We start from the raw sequence: 20,000 nt of genomic DNA on the forward strand, positions 1-20,000 counted from the left end.
TAGTAGTAGTAGTAATAGTAATAGTAATAGTAGTAGTAGTAATAGTGGTAGTAGTAATAATAGAAGTAGAAGTAGTAGCAGCAGTAATAGTAATAGTAGTAGTAGCAGTAGTAGTAGTAGTAGTAGTAAGAGTAGTAGTAGTAAGAGTACTCGTAATAGTAGTAGTTGTAGTAGTAGTAGTAAGAGTAAGAGTACTCGTAGCAGTAGTAGTAGTAGTAGTAGTAGTAGTAGTAGTAGTAGTAGTACTAATGGTAGTAGTGAAAGCAGTAGTAGTTGCAACAGTAGCAATAGTAGTAGTAGTGGTAGAAGTAATAAGAATAATAGTCGTAGTAGTAGTAAAAGTAGCATCAGAACTACTACTACTATTACCACTTCTAGTTCTACTACTACTACTACTACTACTACTACTACTACTATTGCTACTTCCAGCAATGATAAAGATAACATAAAACAGTATATTAATAAGGCATCGGTGAGTCAGAATATGTTTATTTTATTAAGGACAGAAAAAATAGGAATATGATTTAAATGATTTCAATGTTTGGATCTTATTAATTATTGAGGGTTCGCTCCTTTATGGGAACCGCGCTAAGTTATCGGTGCATGCGCGGTGCTTTTAGTGTGTGTGTGTGTGTGTGTGTGTGTGTGTGTGTGTGTGTGTGTGTGTGTGTGTGTGTGATGAATCAGAAGGGGTCATCGCAATATATAATGGGTATATTGATTTTATATACAATTTTTATCTCTTTCTATTGTTTCTATTTTTATTGTAATTACCTACGTTGTATTGACCTTTGACCTAAACTTTTGGCATTTTTCTTTTTTTTTTTTACTGAGATTCTTGTTTCTTCAGTATTTTTCCTTTACGATTTCCTTAACTAAAAAGATAATTACGTAAGAAAGATATAGACTACCTTCGAAAAAGCACTATATAAGATTAAATGCCATGTAAAAACCGAAAAAAATAACATTAATCAGAGAAAATAAGAAAAATAGATAAAAATAAATAGTAAGAATACGAGATAACACATAAAACCAAAACTAGCATAAATAATTAAACATAAAACTAATAAAGCAAAGGTGAGGACGGTGTTTAGCTCACACACACACACACACACACACACACACACAGGTAGAGCGGCAGTGCTGAGATACTTAATGAGTGGGGAGTGGGAGGGAGGGAGGGAGGGAGGGACAGTAGCCTCATTGGTCTGATGTTATCGTCTCTTCTAAGTTCTGGCCGTTCATGTTCTCCTTCTTGTGTTCCGCCTGAGTTCATTTAGTTCTCTGTTCAGCACCCGCATTTCAATTCCCTTCGTTCTTCCTCCTCCTCCTCCTCCTCCTCTTCTTCGCCTCCCGTTCCAGCTGATAAGAATTTAAGTAGTGTTTGCAAACCAGTCATCTTTCCTTTCTGTTTCGCCTCAGATTCTTTTTCTTTTTCTTAGATGTGTGTGTGTGTGTGTGTGTGTGTGTGTGTGTGTGTGTGTGTGTGTGTTGGATATGTTTTGTTTGTTCATTAATACTCTTTTTTTGTTGTCTGTTTAATATTGATCTGTCAATTTCTAAAGAAGACGTGGTGTTGTCTGAACGAATTTTTTAATTTCTCTATTATTATCCTCTTTACATCCACAAGAACTATTTCCTTCTCTTTACTTTTTTTTTTCATTCAGACACTTATCCCTTCTCCCTTTCATCCTCCTTCCCTCCCTCCTTCCGGCTCTCCTTTTTTCGTTAATTGTCTTATAGTATCCCAATCACTGTCCTATCCTGCTCCTCATAATTAGCCTCAATTTCTCTCCTCCTCTTCTCTTTTTCTTCCTTTTCTCCTCCTCCTCCTCCTCCTCCTTCTCCTCATCCTCCTGCTCATCTTCTCCTCCTCCTCCTCCTCCTCCTCCTCCTCCTCCTCCTCCTCCTCCTCCTTTCAATCAAAATGTTCATCTCATTTAATTAATAACATTTCTACATTTTTCTCTCATCACATGTCACTAGAAGGACCATTTTTCTCTTCCACTCCCTTTTCCTCCCTTCCTCTTCCTTGTCTCTCTTCCTCTCCCTTCACCAGGTGCTCAGACGCTCAGGTGAATGAGAACAATCAGTGGATCTGTTTTTGTGACACGCGAGTAGATTAGAAGTCGTGTTCCTCCTTCTCTAAGTAAAGGAAATAGAATAGAGCTGACGTCTCTGCCAAAAGTTAATTGAATGATGTCAAAATATCACCCTAGAGGACGCTGCTATCTGATGACGCGGCTGACTTAGGGCGAGGAGTAACAATTAGCAGTTGAGGTGTGGCCAGGTGACATCCCACCCGCCAGGTACAGAGGAGGAGGAGAAGGAGGAAGAGGAGGTAGTGGTAATATACAAGATACACATATATCATAGACACAACAAGCGTGTATCTGTCGTGTCATCAGAAAGGGATGCGATGTTCAGAAGGGAAGGAGGAGGAGGTGGTGGAGGAGGAGGAGAAGGTGGAGGAGGAGGAGGAGGAGGAGGAGGAAAAGGAATGGGGAACGGGTGAGATAAAGGAAAGAAGCTGAAAAGGTGGAAGAGAAACGAGTGACGATATAACACACACACACACACACACACACACACACACACACACACACACATTCTTTCATCCTGGCTTATGCAAATTAACCGTAAAATCTAGTACTACCATTTCTCCTCCTCTACCTCCTCCTCCTCCTCCTCCTCCTCCTCCTCCTCCTCCTCCTCCTCTTCCTCCTCCTCCTCCTCCTCCTCCTCTTCTTCTTCCCCTAATGGTAATAAGTAATCAGCGTTGTCATCGTCATAATGATCATAATTTTCTTCATTGACAAACAAAAACACATCGGCGCCCATAGAGAGAACAAAAACTAGAAGTGTCGCTTAAAAAAAACAATTCTTTTGGTGACTTTTTATTATTCAACGACATCCAATACTCTCTCTCTCTCTCTCTCTCTCTCTCTCTCTCTCTCTCTCTCTCTCTCTCTGTGTGTGTGTGTGTGTGTGTTTGTATGTGTTTGTGTGTTACTTAACAGCAGTAGGATTACATAGAGGTTTGAGAGAGAGAGAGAGAGAGAGAGAGAGAGAGAGAGAGAGAGAGAGAGAGAGAGAGAGAGAGAGGTGGCGTAAATTTACTTTATGAGCCGGAGACGAAAAAAAAAAAGTTACTTGATTCTGTTTATTATTCTCTGAGTGACGAAAAGTCGACCCACATACGTCATACAAGGTTACTTCTCACCCCCCCTCCCTCTCTCTCTCTCTCTCTCTCTCTCTCTCTCTCTCTCTCTCTCTCTCTCTCTCTCTCTCTCTCTCTCTCTCTCTCTCTCTCTCTCTCTCTCTCTCTCTCTCTCTCTCTCTTCTCTCTCTCTCTCTCTCTTTTTTGCTTTTCTTCCAACCTTACATTTTGTTCTTATGTATGTTTTTGTAGCATTCTCTCTCTCTCTCTCTCTCTCTCTCTCTCTCTCTCTCTCTCTCTCTCTCTCTCTCTCTCTCTCTCTCTCTCTCTCTCTCTCTCTCTCTCACTGTGCTGGCGGGGCGGGCGTGTCTGGGCGCCGTCTGTTCTCCGGGTGCGCGGGCGTGCATGGGCGGGGCTGAGAGACAGGAGAGAGAGAGAGAGAGAGAGAGAGAGAGAGAGAGAGAGAGAGAGAGAGAGGACACAGGTAAATTAAGAAAAGAATATAAGAGAAAGAAAATTAAGAAGTTAAATAAGAAGCAAATAGAAGAGAAAGAAAATTGATTAAGAAGAAGAAGGAGGAGAAGAAGAAGAAGAAGAAGAAGAAGAAGAAGAAGAAGAAGAAGATGAAGATGATGATGATGATGTTATTGATTATGATGAATATATTGATGACGACTACTAAGGAGAGAGAGAGAGAGAGAGACGTAGAAGAATAGAAAGATGAGGAATATGATGATTTGGATAAGTAAGAAATTGAACGATAAAATAAAAGAAAAATGAAAATGAAAAAAGAGTTAAACAAATACGAAGCAACGAGAAATAAAACTAAAACAAAGAAAATTAAAGAAAAATGTCTTGAGAGAGAGAGAGAGAGAGAGAGAGAGAGAGAGAGAGCGTGGGCTCAGTGTCCCGTCTCATGTCACAGGCGCTTATCTCTGTGGTTCAGGTGTTTTGGTAATCATGTAATCTGGAGCTGCATCTCTCCTCCTTTGATCTAAAGTTTTCATCTCTCTATCGCTGGTGTGTATCTGACTGCCTGTCTTTTGCTCCTTTTGTTCCTCCTCCTTGACTGTCAAAAGCTTGTGGTGGTGGTGGTGGTGGTGGTGGTGGTGGTGGTAGTGTTTAGTTGATGTTTGAGTAGTTTTTGGTGTGTTTTGGTGTATTTTGGGTGTTTTTTTGTGTGTGTTTTGAAAGTTTTTGTTTTTGTGTGTATCTCTATTTCTCTTTTCGTTTTTTTTCTCTTTTTGCTCTCATTTTTTTCTTTTTCTTCTTGTTTCGTTTTCTTCTATTTTTCTTTGCTTTTTCTAACTTTTTACTTTAATTATTCGTTTGTTTTTGGTTGGTTTGTCTCGTTTTCTCTCCTTTTTATGTCTTCTGATGTAGTTATTTATCTGTTTATTTTTTGTCTTCCTTCCTTCCTTTCTCTCTCTCTCTCTCTCTCTCTCTCTCTCTCTCTCTCTCTCTCTCTCTCTCTCTCTCTCTGGTACCTGTCACTTATTTGAATTTCAAGTTACCTGGAAGTGAAGTCCAACGTGTTTGTTTAAGCTTGGAAGTGTGAGTAGGAACAAAGATTCATTAAACAAGAAAACAAGAACTGATATTTTGTTTTTCCCTTTGCCTTCACACGTCACGAGTTTGGATTGCAAGTTAATCTTACTTACAATGAAATTTTCTTGAATGTGTGTAAGATTTAGTGCATTTTTGCAAGCAGAGAGGCACTGAATAAGTCAACGAGTATTTTTTTTATTTATTTCCATTTAGAATATACTGATTTGGATTGAAAGTTTAGTTTTGAAATGTCTTATTTTTAGTATAGGTTAGAAAAGACTTTCACTAACGAAACTTGATTTTTTTTTCTTTCTCTTTTTTTATATATATATTTTTTCTATCGAAATTTCTTATGTTTCCATGTGTTGTTTTGAAGTGTAGGAGGAGCAATGGCTAAGGTCAACAAAATTAAATGAGAAGAAAAGAAGGAGTAAAAGAAAATCCCGAAGAGGCGCCTGTCCCCAAAGTCAGAAACGATCGTCAAAAATTATGATAATTTTTTTTCCAAACATTTCTCTTCAAATTGTTGAATTAGATAAAAGCTATTTTTCTCTTTTCTTTGGTGTAGAATGTTTTTTGCATGGCAAGTAGTCATCATTGAATTTTCTTGTGTTTTTTAGTTAACAATTCAGAGTAGATATGTAAGTAGAAAATATCAATTCAGTTTTTTTCCATTCTTTTCTTGTAACTATAATGCATTTCAATTGCAATTTACAAAGCATTGAAATTTCATAAAGAAGAACTTTTTTCTCCCTTTTCTTTCCTTTATCATTTACATGGATTGTAAGTTAGTGAGTATTAAAATCCCTTAAGTATTCAATTACGTATTCAAGTAAAAGTAACAACAGAGATTCATTAATTAAGTAAACAATAACTATATTTCTTTCTCTCTATCATTTTTCACATGTCTAGTTTAGATTGTATATTGCTGAGCATTGAATTCCCTTGTGTTTATGTATAATTAAAATTAAGACACCCATATACATTTCACTAATTAGGATCGCGAGTTACTTAGAACTAAAGATTTTTGATGCATAAAAGTGCGTTCAGCGGACAGAAACAAGGGTTGAAGCGCTCGTCATATTTTTATCCATAATTTTTTTCCCCTTTCGTCATCGCACATGTCATTGATTAGGATCACGTTTAAGCTACAATTTTAAACTTCTTTGTGTGTGTTCGTAAGTGCATTGAGTGGCTTAATATTCACCTGCTGATTCTGTTTTTCTCTTCAGTATTCGTTTTCTTCTCCTTGTCATACATCTCACTAATTAGGATTGCTAGTTACTCACCATTGAAGTCTCGTGGCGTGTGTGTGTGTGTGTGTGTGTGTGTGTGTGTGTGTGTGTGTGTGTGTGTGTGTGTGTGTGTGTGTGAAAGGCAGTTTAGTGAGGAGTAATTCATGGAGATCTATTCTATCTTTCTTTTTTCCCCGTACATTTCACTAATCAGGATCGCTAGTTACTCAGAATTGACGTCTCTGTGTGTGTATATAAGCACGTTAAGCGAGCAGAGATTCATTAAGCCAGCAAAGAAGGGCTGATGCTTCTGCTGCCAAAAGATACAAGTGACACCACAGAACAGACACCAACACTGCACAGGTGAAGCACAGGTGAGGCCCGGACAGGTGTCGTGCATACCTGGCCGTCCCAACCTTACCTGTGTCCACTAACTTCACCTGTAGACAATGCACACCTTTCTTCCTTTCCTTACCTGCCTTGCTACACCTGCCATGGGATTAATTAGGCATTTCACCTGTGCTCCATCGCGGCAGGTGAACCGAAAACCACTGGTCGCTTAGAATAATTGAAGGTAAACACTTTGTGAAAATTGGTTCTTTTCTTTTTTCTTCCTCTTCCTCTTCTCCTTCCTCTTCCTCTTCTCCCTCCTCTTCAAGCTGAGTGGTGTTGGTTGCCCTTATCTTATCTCTTAATTCACTTAGTTAATTAGTTCCTTGTATCTCCTTGCTCTTCTTGTTACGTGGTTTTTCTGGTGTTAGTTTATCTTTTACTTCTGTGCTTTGTCTTTTTGTACCGTTGTTGATTTTGTTTTTGCCCTTTTCTTATCTTATTTCCGTTGTATCACCTTGATTTTTTATTTTTTTTTCGTTTATTTTGGCTTGTTGTTATTCTCTTTTCTGTTGTATCTCTCTCTCTCTCTCTCTCTCTCTCTCTCTCTCTCTCTCTCTCTCTCTCTCTCTCTCTCTCTCTCTCTCTCTCTCTCTCTCTCTCTCTGCTTTACATATCTCACCTCTCTCGGTTCCTCCTCCTTCCTTCATCCTGTCCACTTACCTTCCACCGTATCCCTTCCTCCTTCCCTTCCTCCCTCCTTCCATTCTTCGCTCCCTCCATCCCCCACTCTCCCTCCTCCCTCCTTCCCTCCCAACCATTTCTTCTCTACCATTCCTTAACTCTTATCGCAGCGCGTCATTTTGAAATCACAGATACACTTTTTTGCAGCAGAGGAACAAAACAGCATATTTTTACTTACATACATACATACATACATACATACAAGCAGGTGTATAGATAATTTTTTTTTTTGCTTTAGATTTCAGTCTGTTCAATATTTTTCTTCCTTTCCTTGTATATTCTTCCCATCCCCCTTCTTTCTCTTCTTCTTCCTTCTTTTCCTTCTTTTAATCCTGCTCCTTTTCCTCTTTCATGTAACTTTCTTCCCTTTTTATTTAGTCATGTATTCATTATTGGACATTCTTTCATTCCACATTCCCTCTCTTTCTCATCATACTACTTTTTCTACTACTACTACTACTACCACTACTACTACTACTACTACTAGCATCACCACCAACACAACTACCCGTAACTTTAAAACACAACAGATTTCACCCGATGATAAATATTTTCCCTAACATCGAATCACTCCTCTCCTCCTCTTCTTCTTGTTCCTGCTCCTCCTCCAGCAGTAAGGGCGATAATTACTGATAAATTGTTTGGCACGTGTTGTGTTATCACCCCTGAGTTATCATGGCAAGGAGATACTGAGCTGCACTGCCTTTCGGGATCGCTGTAGATAACAAACGTCAGGGTTAGTCAAGGCAATTACCAGTGCAAGTAATGAGTCTGCGCCGGTGTTATCTTAATGCTGTATCACGCTGGTGGTGGTGGTGGTGGTGGTGGTATGGTATAGTGTAGCGTTAGGGTATATAGTCTTTTCTCTTCCTTAAGCTGTGTTGTATTGCGCTCTCTCTCTCTCTCTCTCTCTCTCTCTCTCTCTCTCTCTCTCTCTCTCTCTCTCTCTCTCTCTCTCTCTCTCTCTCTCTCTAAGCACAGCACCCAGCCATTAATTTCATACATTCTCTACTTATACATTTTCTGATGCCTGTAAATTATGAACTCCTTAAATGTGTGTGTGTGTGTGTGTGTGTGTGTGTGTGTGTGTGTGTGTGTGTGTGTGTGTGTGTGTGTGTGTGTGTGTGTGTGTGTGCGCGCGCGTTTGCAAAATATCGTCGACTTAAAAATACTTACATGCACTTAAGGACAATTACAAGGAAGCAGACACACTTAACACGGCACTTAAAGGCTCGTAAAGTGAGGATAATTACTACGAAAAGTGAGTGGTATCTTCTCCCTACTTATAAATGAACCACCTGTGTATTTGCATTTTGAAACACCTGCTGTAAATCACCCTTATCCTTTTTTTTTTTTTTCTCTCTTTTTCTTTTTTTTCCTGCACATTAACTCTTGGGTGGATCCTTATAATATTCGTGTTTTTTTTCTTTTCTTTTTTTCTTTTTGTTTTCTTTATTTATATTTTTTTGTTCTTTTTCTTTCGTTTTGATTCTAATTGTCTCTTTTTTTTTTAATTACTTATCTCTCTTTGTTTTAATTGTTTATATTATTCACTCCTTTATATTCGTTTCATTTTTTTCCTTTTCTTTCTTTTTCGTCAATTTGTTTTCGTATTTTCAGTTATTATTGTTTTTTTCTCAATTTTGCTTACTTGATATATTTTACTGTCCTTTTTACTCTCTTCTACTTTTTCTTTATATTTGTGCTATTGATTCCTTTCCTTCATTTTTTTTTGTTCTTATTAATTTTTCCTATATGTTCCTATTAATTGTTTTACATATCGTTTCTCATCTTTTATCGGTAATTACGACACATCTTCATCCATTTTCCTTAGTTCTCCTTTCGCTTTATTTTCCTTCATCTTCGCTCTAATGGTTCATCTCTCGCTCCTCTTCTCTCTCATTCCTGACAACTTTTTTTTTCCCCCCTGTGTAGTATTAATGCTCTGTCCAGCTTTATCAGATTCGAATCCGTCACCACTATCTCCAAAAACTGCCTGCCAAAATTTTTACTCAAACATATCAGTAAGTTAGTCGACTGTTAGCTGTTTTGATTCTCTTAGTTCGTTTCTGTTTAATATTTTTGTTCACTAATTTATCTTGTATTTACTTCCATCACTATCTTTTACTCTTATGCTATTTATTTTGACTTGTTTTAACCTTTTTTCTCTAGTTTTTTTCTTCTACTTTTTTTGAGTACTTCATTTTGCTAGTATAGTAATTAGTTGTCATCATAAATATTGTTTCTCTTATCTCTATCTCTTCTTTCGTCTTTTCACCTTTCAGTGTTTAAATTTTTCCCTTTTTCTCACAATTCCTTTATTTCATTGATCATATCTTCTATTTTTCTTATTCATTTGCTTCATTCCTTCAATATTTCACTGTTATGTCTTTCACTGTTTCATATTTCCGTTTTTTTTTTTTTCAGTGTTTTATATCCTTCCTTCTTTCAGTGCCTTGTCATTTCCACTATAAAGCTTCTCTATTTTCATACTTTTCTTGCCATATTTATTTTCCCTTTTTTATCCTTCGATGCTCTATTTTTTTCTTTCACCCTGTTCCCTCAAACGTTAACATCCTTTCCTCAGACACCGTTTCTATCATCATCTATTATCTTTCCCCACACTAAGACGCATCAAAACTAGCAAATCTTTCCTTCTATGACTGCATCCCTCACCAGTAAATTTACCATCACTAACACAAAATTTCTCTATAATACATTTCACAGCCAGCACAAGTCATAGTATCTTTTATTCTCACCTGTCTTTACCTGTCCTTACCCAGCCCCATCTCATCTCCATGACCTTAACCCCTTCAGCTACAGACAAGTCACACCACACCCTCTCACATTTACACTCCCATCACCATCCACCTCACCTGTACATTATAACACATTCCCTCATTCTCACCACGACCTCTTTCAACCCCTACAACGTTTCAGACGCTAGACAACCTCCCCCCCTTCACCTGCCATCACCCCACAGCACAACACAGCACCACAGTACCTCCCATCCTCGCCTGTACATTATGGCACATTCTCTCATTCACACCACGACCTCTTTCACCCTTACAACCTCTCAGACCACTACCCTATCATCCTGCATCCCTCTCCCATCTTCTCCCACCCTCTCCCTCTCCCTCCCTCAGCACTGCAGCCCATAACTCTCACGAGACCCATTGTAGGCGCGGATAACTGTCGGGTAAGCGAACTCTTGGTCTAGTAGGAACCGCTTTCACTGCTCACAATTAGTAGCTAATGACGGGTTCTGACGCACCTTCCTCCCTCCTCGCCACTCCGGGAAGTATTAAGCTATATATAATGTTAATGGTTATAATTAAAAGAGAGTTTGACAGGTCGCTCTTGCCTCACAGTTTGCATAGATAAATAAAGAGATGACGTCCTTCACTATACACGGAGGTAAGGAGAGGTTGTGTTTGGTGGTGGGTGGATTAGTTACTTATGCTGCTGCTCCTCTTTCTCTTCTTATTCTTAATCTTGATCCTTCTTCCTGCTCTTAATCTTGTTTTTCATTTTGCTCTCTCCTTTGTGTGTATATTCATCGACATTATGTAGGAGTGATGGCAAGGCTAAGGAGAGAGAGAGAGAGAGAGAGAGAGAGAGAGAGAGAGAGAGAGAGAGAGAGAGAGAGAGAGAGAGAGAGAGAGAGAGAGAGAGAGAGAGAGAGAGAGCTGATTAACCTTTTCTTCTTCCCTGTGTCTCTTAACTCAACGATTGCTTCTCTTCTTTGTTCAGTTCCTTATTTTAGTAACTTTCCTAACTTTCAATCCCTTGTCAGATGAATGTTTTCCTAATTTTCTTTGAGTCTTGTGATTCTTTGTTCTTTCAGCCCTCTAATTAAATACTAGTTGTTAACTCAACCTTGCCATTTCTTCCTTCAATATATAAATAATTGTTTAAAATTTCTTCGTTCGCTCCCATAATTAAAAAAAAAATCCCTCTCTTTCCACAGTTCCTTAATTCAGTAACTGTTTAACACTTCTTCTTCAAGCTCCTTAACTCTACCAGCATGCCTTTCTCTCTTTTGCCTTCTTCAACCAGCATCCCTCCCTCTCTTCTGCCTCCTTCAACCAACATCTTCTCCTCTCTTCTGCCTTCTTGAACCAGCATTCCTTTCTCTCTTCTGTTTTCTTCAACCAGCATCCCTTCCTCTCTTCTGCCTTCTTCAACCAGCATCCCTTCCTCTTTTCTGCCTTCTTCACTTCTTATTCATTAACCTTCTCACTCCCTTCATCCTTCAGTCTTCTAATTCAATATGTATCTCGTCTCTTCCTCATTCTCCCTCTCATTTCCTCTTTCAGAAATTACTTGCTCTGGAATTTATCACCAGCTACTAAACTCCTTTATTTATTTTTTTTTTCAAGAATTACCTCTTAGCGAAAGAATAGAAATCTTTCACAAACCTTACAGGAAAAAAAAAATAACGTTACTACAACAGTTAATACATTTTCTTCAACCTCCACTGCAGATGCACGTACACAACTTACACATTTAATCATCTCCCATCCGCAATTTGTATAGTTTTATGAATAACGGCGAAGTTAACGATAGCGAGGACGATAATGATGACAGGACCAGTGACGAATAATGATAATGATAATGACCTCACGTTCCCCTTTATGGCCGCGCCGGTAATTGCAGGGAGGGTGTTGCGAGTTCCACCTTAAAATCTACCTGAAAGTTGATTCATTTAATTCATTTATTCCTTTTATTCCGCAAGAACTAATATCAGTACATCTTTGGCGAGTCTTATTAATCCGGCAGCAGCATGTGGTCTTGCAGAGAGAGAGAGAGAGAGAGAGAGAGAGAGAGAGAGAGAGAGAGAGAGAGAGAGAGAGAGAGTGAGAGTGTGAGTTAGTAGTGACATTTGAGTCAATCCACCCAACACCTCTTTCTTTCTCTCTCTCACTCGTCCTCTCTCTCTCTCTCTCTCTCTCTCTCTCTCTCTCTCTCTCTCTACGATCTTCTCTCCTCCGCTTTTTTTTTTTTTTTTTGCTTTTAAGGGACATTTTAGAGCATATTTTTAGATAAGTGATGTTGCAAACACACACACACACACACACACACACACACACACACACACACACACACACACACACACACACACACACACACACACACACACACACACACACACACACACACAGAGAGAGAGAGAGAGAGAGAGAGAGAGAGAGAGAGAGAGAGAGAGAGAGAGAGAGAGAGAGACGTAAATAAAGCAACAGGAAGACAAATAAACAGAGAGAAACGTAAATGCAAAGAGAGAGACATTAAGAAAAGCATCAAGAGAGAGAGAGAGAGAGAGAGAGAGAGAGAGAGAGAGAGAGAGAGAGAGAGAGAGAGAGTCACTATGTAAACCGGTAGTGTATCCTCAGTAGACAAACCTCTCCTTCTCCTACTCTCCCTCCCTCACTGACTTCTTTAATCCCATCAATACAGAGAGAGAGAGAGAGAGAGAGAGAGAGAGAGAGAGAGAGAGAGAGAGAGAGAGAGAGAGAGAGAGAGAGAGAGAGAGAATATATACTACCAAACCACCTTAATAACTTCACCTAGCCTGTTCCACCACTACCACTATCACTACTACCACCACTACCACCATCTACATGCTACATCAAGACAGTCAAAGTCCCTCCCGCAGCCAGCCGCCGGGAGCTTACTCGAGGCCCTTGCAGACCCGCCACCTTCAGGCTTCTGTTGTCTCTCTTTGTCCCTTAATGAACCAGTTTTTGCAGTGGTCACTTTACTTCATCCTTTTCGCCTTGACCACCAAAAGGTTTCACTCTCATTAGCTCTCACTTCTTGGAGGCTGACGTTGATGATGGTTGAGTTAATGGTTGGTGTGTGTGTGTGTGTGTGTGTGTGTGTGTGTGTGTGTGTGTGTGTGTGTGTGTGTGTGTGCGTGCATGCGTGGGATTTTGGTCCTTTTTTTTTTACTTTGTTTGTGGGTTTTAGTGTGTGTGTGTGTGTGTGTGTGTGTGTGTGTGTGTGTACGCGCGCGACTTTTGAGACAATATAATATTATCATTCAGTCTTAATGTTTTTGCCCCACTTTTGGGAAGCATCAATTAAGCTTTTTTATGAGTTGCTTTTTTTAATCGTCTCCTTTACACGCCAAAATAAGAAGACGTAATTTCCTCATTAATTGCCAAGTCTACGTCTTTATCCATCCTGACATCATGGTGACGTCATGCTGGTGTGGAGTCAGTGATGTCTTAAATAACTAAAGCCACACACCTGAGCTCTTCAACTGCATGAATGAGGTGACACTAATTACTTCCACCAGGTAACCACGAGATCATTTCCTTGGCTTCTTGAACTTTACCCTCTTAAACATTTTGGTAAACTCACAGAGGACAAGAAATCCGCCAGCAACATAATTCAGGCAGTAAGGGTGTGTTGATTCATCGCTAATCATCGCAAACAAGCTAACGACATTATCATTTTGTGACTTAAACTTTACACTATTTGTTTTTAAATTCACTGGTAAATGTAGACTGCCATTGCTATTATTTTTTTTTCATGTAAGTTCTGAGATATTCGTTTTCTAAAGTTTTTTTTTCTATATTATTGCCTATATCGCCTGTAGGTGTACTTAAAGAGTATGGGAAGCGCTGTCCAGCTTCCACCCATTAGTAGCGCAGGTATTTTTATTTATAGTGATACCCATGTTAGGCCCCATATCACTACTATAAGCGCATCTTTGGTGTAAAGCAATTACACCTCCACCTAAAAAATGGGTATCATGGTGACATATAGGTAACTGTAAGCTACTCGACAAATGACAGTTTCAAGAAGGCGTTTGGTGGGATTTGAACCTACGCATGGACGTCTGCCCAATTTCACACTCACCACCTTTTCCACTACGCCACCGCCTCCCTGAATAGGTAAATAGAAATTCATCTTTCGGAAAAAATATATATGGCACGCAAAAAACTGCCACAGAGAAAATAGTATATCAGAGGTAAACCTTTTGTAATTGCTACTTCTACATAACAATATATATTTATACACCAATTCCTGGTAGAGATAATTTTCAGACATTTTCAAGTAACGCATTTCCCTTCTGTTCTTTTTTTTTTTTTTTTTATCATAGTGCGCTTTTCCGAGCCACTATTGGTGCCACAAACTTATGACGTATTTAATCTCAACTTCTATTTACAGGGATACTATGACTGTGTTCATAATATCCTAACATGTCATTTTCCTGATAATATACATCAAAGACTATCTGGATTATCACGGGTGAAAAGGTGATGTCACAGTCTTAAGGCAAGTTGGCGAAAAGACCTGACGTCATAGGAGCCTTGATTCCTATTGGTCGGGATTAATGACATAATAGGGAACACTTAACGCTATTGGCTTACTCACCCGGGGGAATGACGTCATTGGAGAGCTGGTTGTTGTTGTGGAGACCCAAGAGGAAGTAGTTCATGAGGAGAACTTGAACAGCCACCATCTTGCCTAGTAGTAGTAGTAGTAGTAGTAGTAGTAGTAGTAGGTTTGGTTTATGTACATTTAGGTATCTGAGTTCATTCTCATGGCTGTTTTTCTTTTTAGTTACTAAGTTATTGTGATCTAATTTTCTTGTTTTCTTTCTTATATATTGGCTAATTTTGGCGATTTTTACTATTTTTTCAATCTTTTTTTCTGTTTTCCCGTTATTTTTCACTTTCTTTCCCCTTCACTATGTTATGCAAATTTTCCTCCTCGTTCACTGATTTTTCCACGTATTTTGTCTCTCTCTACCTCTTCCTTCTTTTCAGTCTTCATTATTTTCCAACGTATTCAACTTTGCTTAGTATATTTTACCGTCTCCTTTGTCCTCTTGATTTATTCCCCGTACCTTCACCTTTCTTAGTCCTCATCATTTTGATTTATCGCCGTTCATATTCGATTTGCAACATTTTAATTTCAGACCTATGATTTATATTCTCCCCTCTTCTTCTTCTTCTTCCTCTTCCTTTTCCTCTTCTCTTCCTTTATTCTTTTTCCCTCTCTAATACTTGGGAGTTTTTCAAGTTCTCATTTTACGCTTTTTTCATGCATGGTTAGAAATTATTGACTGTCTCTCAACGTATCCTTTCCTTTATTCACTTCTCTGTAATATTAGAAATATGTTGGAGTATTAAATGTAACGTTAGCACATGTTTATCTTGACGTGCTGAGCGATATCATCTTTCTGCCTTATCAGATGCCCATATCAGAGAGAGAGAGAGAGAGAGAGAGAGAGAGAGAGAGAGAGAGAGAGAGAGAGAGAGAGAGAGAGAGAGAGAGAGGAGGGAGGGAAGGAGGGAGGGAGACATAAAAGATAGAGAAGAAAGTTAACTTTATAAAGAAGAATGGGAAGAGGGCAAAGAGTTAAAGATGGTTGATGAAAGACAGAGAGAGAGAGAGAGAGAGAGAGAGAGAGAGAGAGAGAGAGAGAGAGAGAGAGAAGTATAGATTTAGCAATGATTTTAAAATTTTAATGCATGTAGTTACAGTATTTTAAAATCTCAATCTCTCTCTCTCTCTCTCTCTCTCTCTCTCTCTCTCTCTCTCTCTCTCTCTCTCTCTCTCTCTCTAACACCTCCGCAAAATTCAATACCACCACCACCACCTCCACCACCTCCACCTCTTCCATCTCTCACTTCACCACCTCCACCGCCACTCCTTCTCCACATCTCAAGTCTTCCCGCCACAAATGCTTCCGTGTCTCGCCAGCAGCTCCTCCTCTGTGCCTTAAGTCTTGTTTTCACAGCCTTGATTAGCTTGTTCGTGCCCTCGTCTAGGATTTCTGGGCCAACACACACACTCTTGCTGCCGAAAGTCTCATGTCTAGACAGCTCAGGGAAATTTTTTTGTTTACTTTAGTTTTTTTTCTTTTTTCGTGTTTTTTCAAGGGATAGTGACTTTTATTTCCTTTCTTTTCTTTTCGTTCTTTCTGTTTTGTTTCCTCAGTTTTGTTTTATTTCGTGTTTCCAAAGTGTTTTTTTTCTCTTTACGTCTGTTCCCTTTTTATTTTCTATTTATTTATTTAATATGTCTAAGGAGAGGTGGGCTTTAGATCTTGTTTCCCTCTGTCACTCCTGTCTGTATCGGTGTGTGTGTGTGTGTGTGTGTGTGTGTGTGTGTGTGTGTGTGTGTGTGTGTGTGTGTGTGTGTGTGTGTGTGTGTTTTCAGGACATTTTCTTTTTCCTTTATCTCTTTTATTTTCTCTCTCTGTGTCTTTTATATGTATACGTGTGGGTTTTCACTCGTTTTCTACTATTGTAGGTATTAAATTTCTTTTATTTGACTTCATTCTCCATCACTGCCTTTCTCTCTTAAGTTTGGTTCTCATTTGTGTATGTAGAAGTGTCCTGCCTTTATATTTTCTTTTTAGTATGTATATTTCGTATAATTTTCCATAATTCGGTTATCTAAATACGTTCCCTGATATAATATTGATGTAAAATTTTAGGAATATAAGTTTTCACTGCTTCACACAGGAACATATTTATTTACCTGTCAATTAGATGTAAATACTGATAAATTTAGAATGCATAAAATTAAGCTTGAGGTTTGTGTATATTTTTCGCTAATTCAAGCACATTTTCTCGTTCCTCTTTTCTTTCTTATTTTATCTCCCTCCCTTTTCTCTTCCATCTAAAGGAGTGGAGGAGTTTATTGGTCTTGTGTCAGCCGGACGAGGGATGCGGAGGAGAAGGAGGGATGGATGTGTCCAACTTTTTTCTGGAAATAAAAGGAAATATGCATAAGTAAAGATTGATGGGTGGTTGTGGTGTTGTTGATAATGATGATGGTGATGATGGTGATGATCTTAATAATAAAAAGAAGAAAAGGAAGAAGTTAAAGAAAAACAATGGTAGAATTATGCTAGAGATAATGATAAAGATGGTTGTGAAAGCAATGATAGATAATAATATCATTTGTACCAATAGTGATAATGATGTTAATGATAATAACAATACTATTAATAATGATCATAATAATAATAATGATAATAATAATAATAATAATAATAATAATAATAATAATAATAATAATAATAATAACAGTAATGATAACAACAACAAACACAACAACAACAACAACAACAAAAACAAAAATAATAATAATAATGATAATGATGATAATAGAAATATAATATTAATAATGATGATAATAATTTAGTCTCCTAACTGAACGTTTATTGTACAAGTCCATGTTTGTGTTCAGCTATAACTAGGTTTACAAACATTCTTTTGGAATCATTATTAGTGGTCTCTCTCTCTCTCTCTCTCTCTCTCTCTCTCTCTCTCTCTCTCTCTCTCTCTCTCTCTCTCTCTCTCTCTCTCTCTCTCTCTCTCTCTCTCTCTCTCTGTGTGTGTGTGTGTGTGTGTGTGTGTGTGTGTGTGTGTGTGTGTGTGTGTGTGTGTGTTTGTGTGTATGTGTGTAATTCATCACGGTCGTCTGCTGGTCACCCAGCCAGTCTTCCCCATTACGGAGCGATCTCAGAGCTCATCTTCGGGAAGGACTGAGACCGCAACACACTTTACACACCGGTACAGCGAGGCCACAGCATCTTAAGTTACATCCCGCACCTACTTGCTTCTAGATGAGCACACCCCACACATTAAGAGGCTTGCCCATTTGCCTCACCGTGCCAGGGACTCGAACCAAAACTTTTTTCGGTTGTGAGCCGATTGTGCTAACCACTAAACTACTTGGTGTGTGTGTGTGTGTGTGTGTGTGTGTGTGTGTGTGTGTGTGTGTGTGTGTGTGTGTGTGTGTGTGTGTGTGTGTGTGTGTGTGTGTGTGTGTGCTCGCGCGCAGTTCTCCTCCCTACAACATGACTCATGGTCTGTATATGTATGTTCGTATGCATGCATGTACACACACACGTAGGAATGCCTGCATGTATATATACGTGCATCACCTCAACAATCAGCGCATTTCTCTTCTTGCAACAACAACTCACAATCAAACTTCCATTCCCTCGCCAATAACTTGCAACAAAACTCCATCAGGGGACATAACCAACACACCCTCTCAATACAAAGCAGGGAGGAGATTTCAACGCGGCCAAAGATACCAATCCAAGCACTACCCCACACTACGCTATATAACGCTGATTATGAGAGTCTACGAGGGTTTGTTCTCCCTTTGCATCCACAACAAGAGGATAGAGAGTCCCCGCCACACTCTTGATGCCTTGTTTATGTGAAGCCTCGACAAGGTATTGGCTCTCTTCCCTGCATTAGAGGAATCTTTCTCCCGCGAGTAGTAACGGATAAAGAATTGCTCGTAAAATCCGGTACGGGAATATTATTGAATTGAGAGAGAGAGAGAGAGAGAGAGAGAGAGAGAGAGAGAGAGAGAGAGAGAGAGAGAGAGAGAGAGAGAGGACGACAATGCAGGGAGGTACAGAATAAGCAAAATAAGATAATGAAGCAAGGCTGATAAAGAGAAGAAAAAAGAGAAAAGATAGTTATGACAAAAAGGAAATGAGAGAGAGAGAGAGAGAGAGAGAGAGAGAGAGAGAGAGAGAGAGAGAGAGAGAGAGAGAGGAAATAGAAGGAAATCTGATATTTTTAACATTTCCCTCCCTTTGCTTAATCCATCTTTTTCAGTCCACCTCCACGTCACCTTATCCTCTCTTTTTCTCTCTTTCTTCCTTTCATTTTCCACTCACATTTTTTTTTATCTTATTCTCAATTTACCCTTTCCATCTCTCCTTACTCTTCTCGTCCACCTCATCTTCGTCCTTCCTCCTCAATTCCCCATCTTTCCTCAATTCTTCCTGAAGGTGACGTCGAGAAAACAAATGTATATTCAAAATCTTAATTCCTATCAATCCAGATCACATCACACATAAAATACAATATGCATCATCCATATAACCCATAATTCTAACTCCTAAAAATAAAGATATAAAACTAGATACTTGTCTAACCTAATTTTTATACTTTTTTTTTTTTTTCTCTCTCTCTCTCGTCTCCCTCTCGTTTCGTTCCTTTCCCAGCCCCAGGTTCCCGCCCTAATCTCTCTCTCTCTCTCTCTCTTTCTCTCTCTCTCTCTCTCTCTCTCTCTCTCTCTCTCTCTCTCTCTCTCTCTCTCTCTCTCTCTCTCTCTCTCTCTCTCTCTCTCTCTCTCTCTCTCTCTTGTTTTCTTTACTCTTCAACTTCTTCATATAACTTTTTTTTCATTTCATCAGCTTTTTTTTCTTTTTCTATTCTTTTCCTCCTTTCTTTACGATTTTCTTCCTTCCTTTCCTATTTTTTTCTCCTTACAGTCAATCTTCTTTCTCTTCCATTTCTTTTCTTTCTTTCTTTTTTTTTCTTTTCTCTCTCTAGAATTTCACCTCCGTCCATCCACTCTCTTCTTTTTACCTTTTTTTTTTGTTCATCCTTTACTTTTTTTTTCTTGTTTCTTTATTTTTACCGTTTTCTTTTCTTTTTTTTGTCTGATTCATTCTTCTATTTATTAGTCTTCTTTTATCTTTTGCATTTCCTGCCTTCTCTTTTGCTTCTTTCTTTTGCGTCTGCCTTTAACTTTGTTTTTCTTCTATTTCCTTGTCTCTTTTTTCTTGTTCCTTGCTTCCTCCTCCTTCAATTCCTTTGTCTACTTTGTCTCTCCTTGCATTCCCTCTTGTCTCTTTTTGCATCTTTATTACCTTAGTTCTCTCTCTCTCTCTCTCTCTCTCTCTCTCTCTCTCTCTCTCTCTCTCTCTCTCTCTCTCTCTCTCTCTCTCTCTCTCCTATCAATTTTCGGATTTTTTATTCTATTTCTTTTTATTTAAGTTTTTAAAAATCTATCCTCCATCAGTTTTCTCTTATTTTCTAGCCATTTACGCACACACACACACACACACACACACACACACACACACACACACACACACACACACACACACACACACACACACACAGACACGCACATTTACGCACACACACATATGCTCTCTCTCTCTCTCTCTCTCTCTCTCTCTCTCTCTCTCTCTC

General features: G+C 38.8%; 1 protein-coding gene and 1 long non-coding RNA gene across 4 annotated transcripts in view; one reads left to right on the forward strand and one right to left on the reverse strand.

Moving 5' to 3' along the window:
- The window catches only part of LOC123514345, a 229,874-nt gene that overhangs the window by 83,481 nt on the left and 126,393 nt on the right, over nucleotides 1-20,000 (forward strand). The window lies entirely within an intron of this gene.
- The window catches only part of LOC123514329 (R-spondin-1-like), a 191,660-nt gene that overhangs the window by 79,796 nt on the left and 91,864 nt on the right, over nucleotides 1-20,000 (reverse strand). The window contains exons 1-2 of one of the 3 annotated variants that reach the window (XM_045272167.1): nucleotides 16,522-16,745; nucleotides 14,404-15,133 (exon numbers count right to left, since the gene is read on the reverse strand). In XM_045272167.1, coding sequence (XP_045128102.1) covers nucleotides 14,404-14,491 — 88 coding nt within the window. In that variant the 5' untranslated portion in view covers nucleotides 14,492-15,133; nucleotides 16,522-16,745. Of the gene's footprint in view, nucleotides 1-14,403; nucleotides 15,451-16,521; nucleotides 16,746-20,000 lie in introns of those variants that run through there. The other 2 variants (XM_045272175.1, XM_045272183.1) reach the window with 2 other exon arrangements.

This window comes from Portunus trituberculatus, chromosome 5 (genome assembly GCF_017591435.1).
Source record: "Portunus trituberculatus isolate SZX2019 chromosome 5, ASM1759143v1, whole genome shotgun sequence".
Classification (NCBI taxonomy): Eukaryota; Metazoa; Arthropoda; class Malacostraca; order Decapoda; family Portunidae; genus Portunus; species Portunus trituberculatus.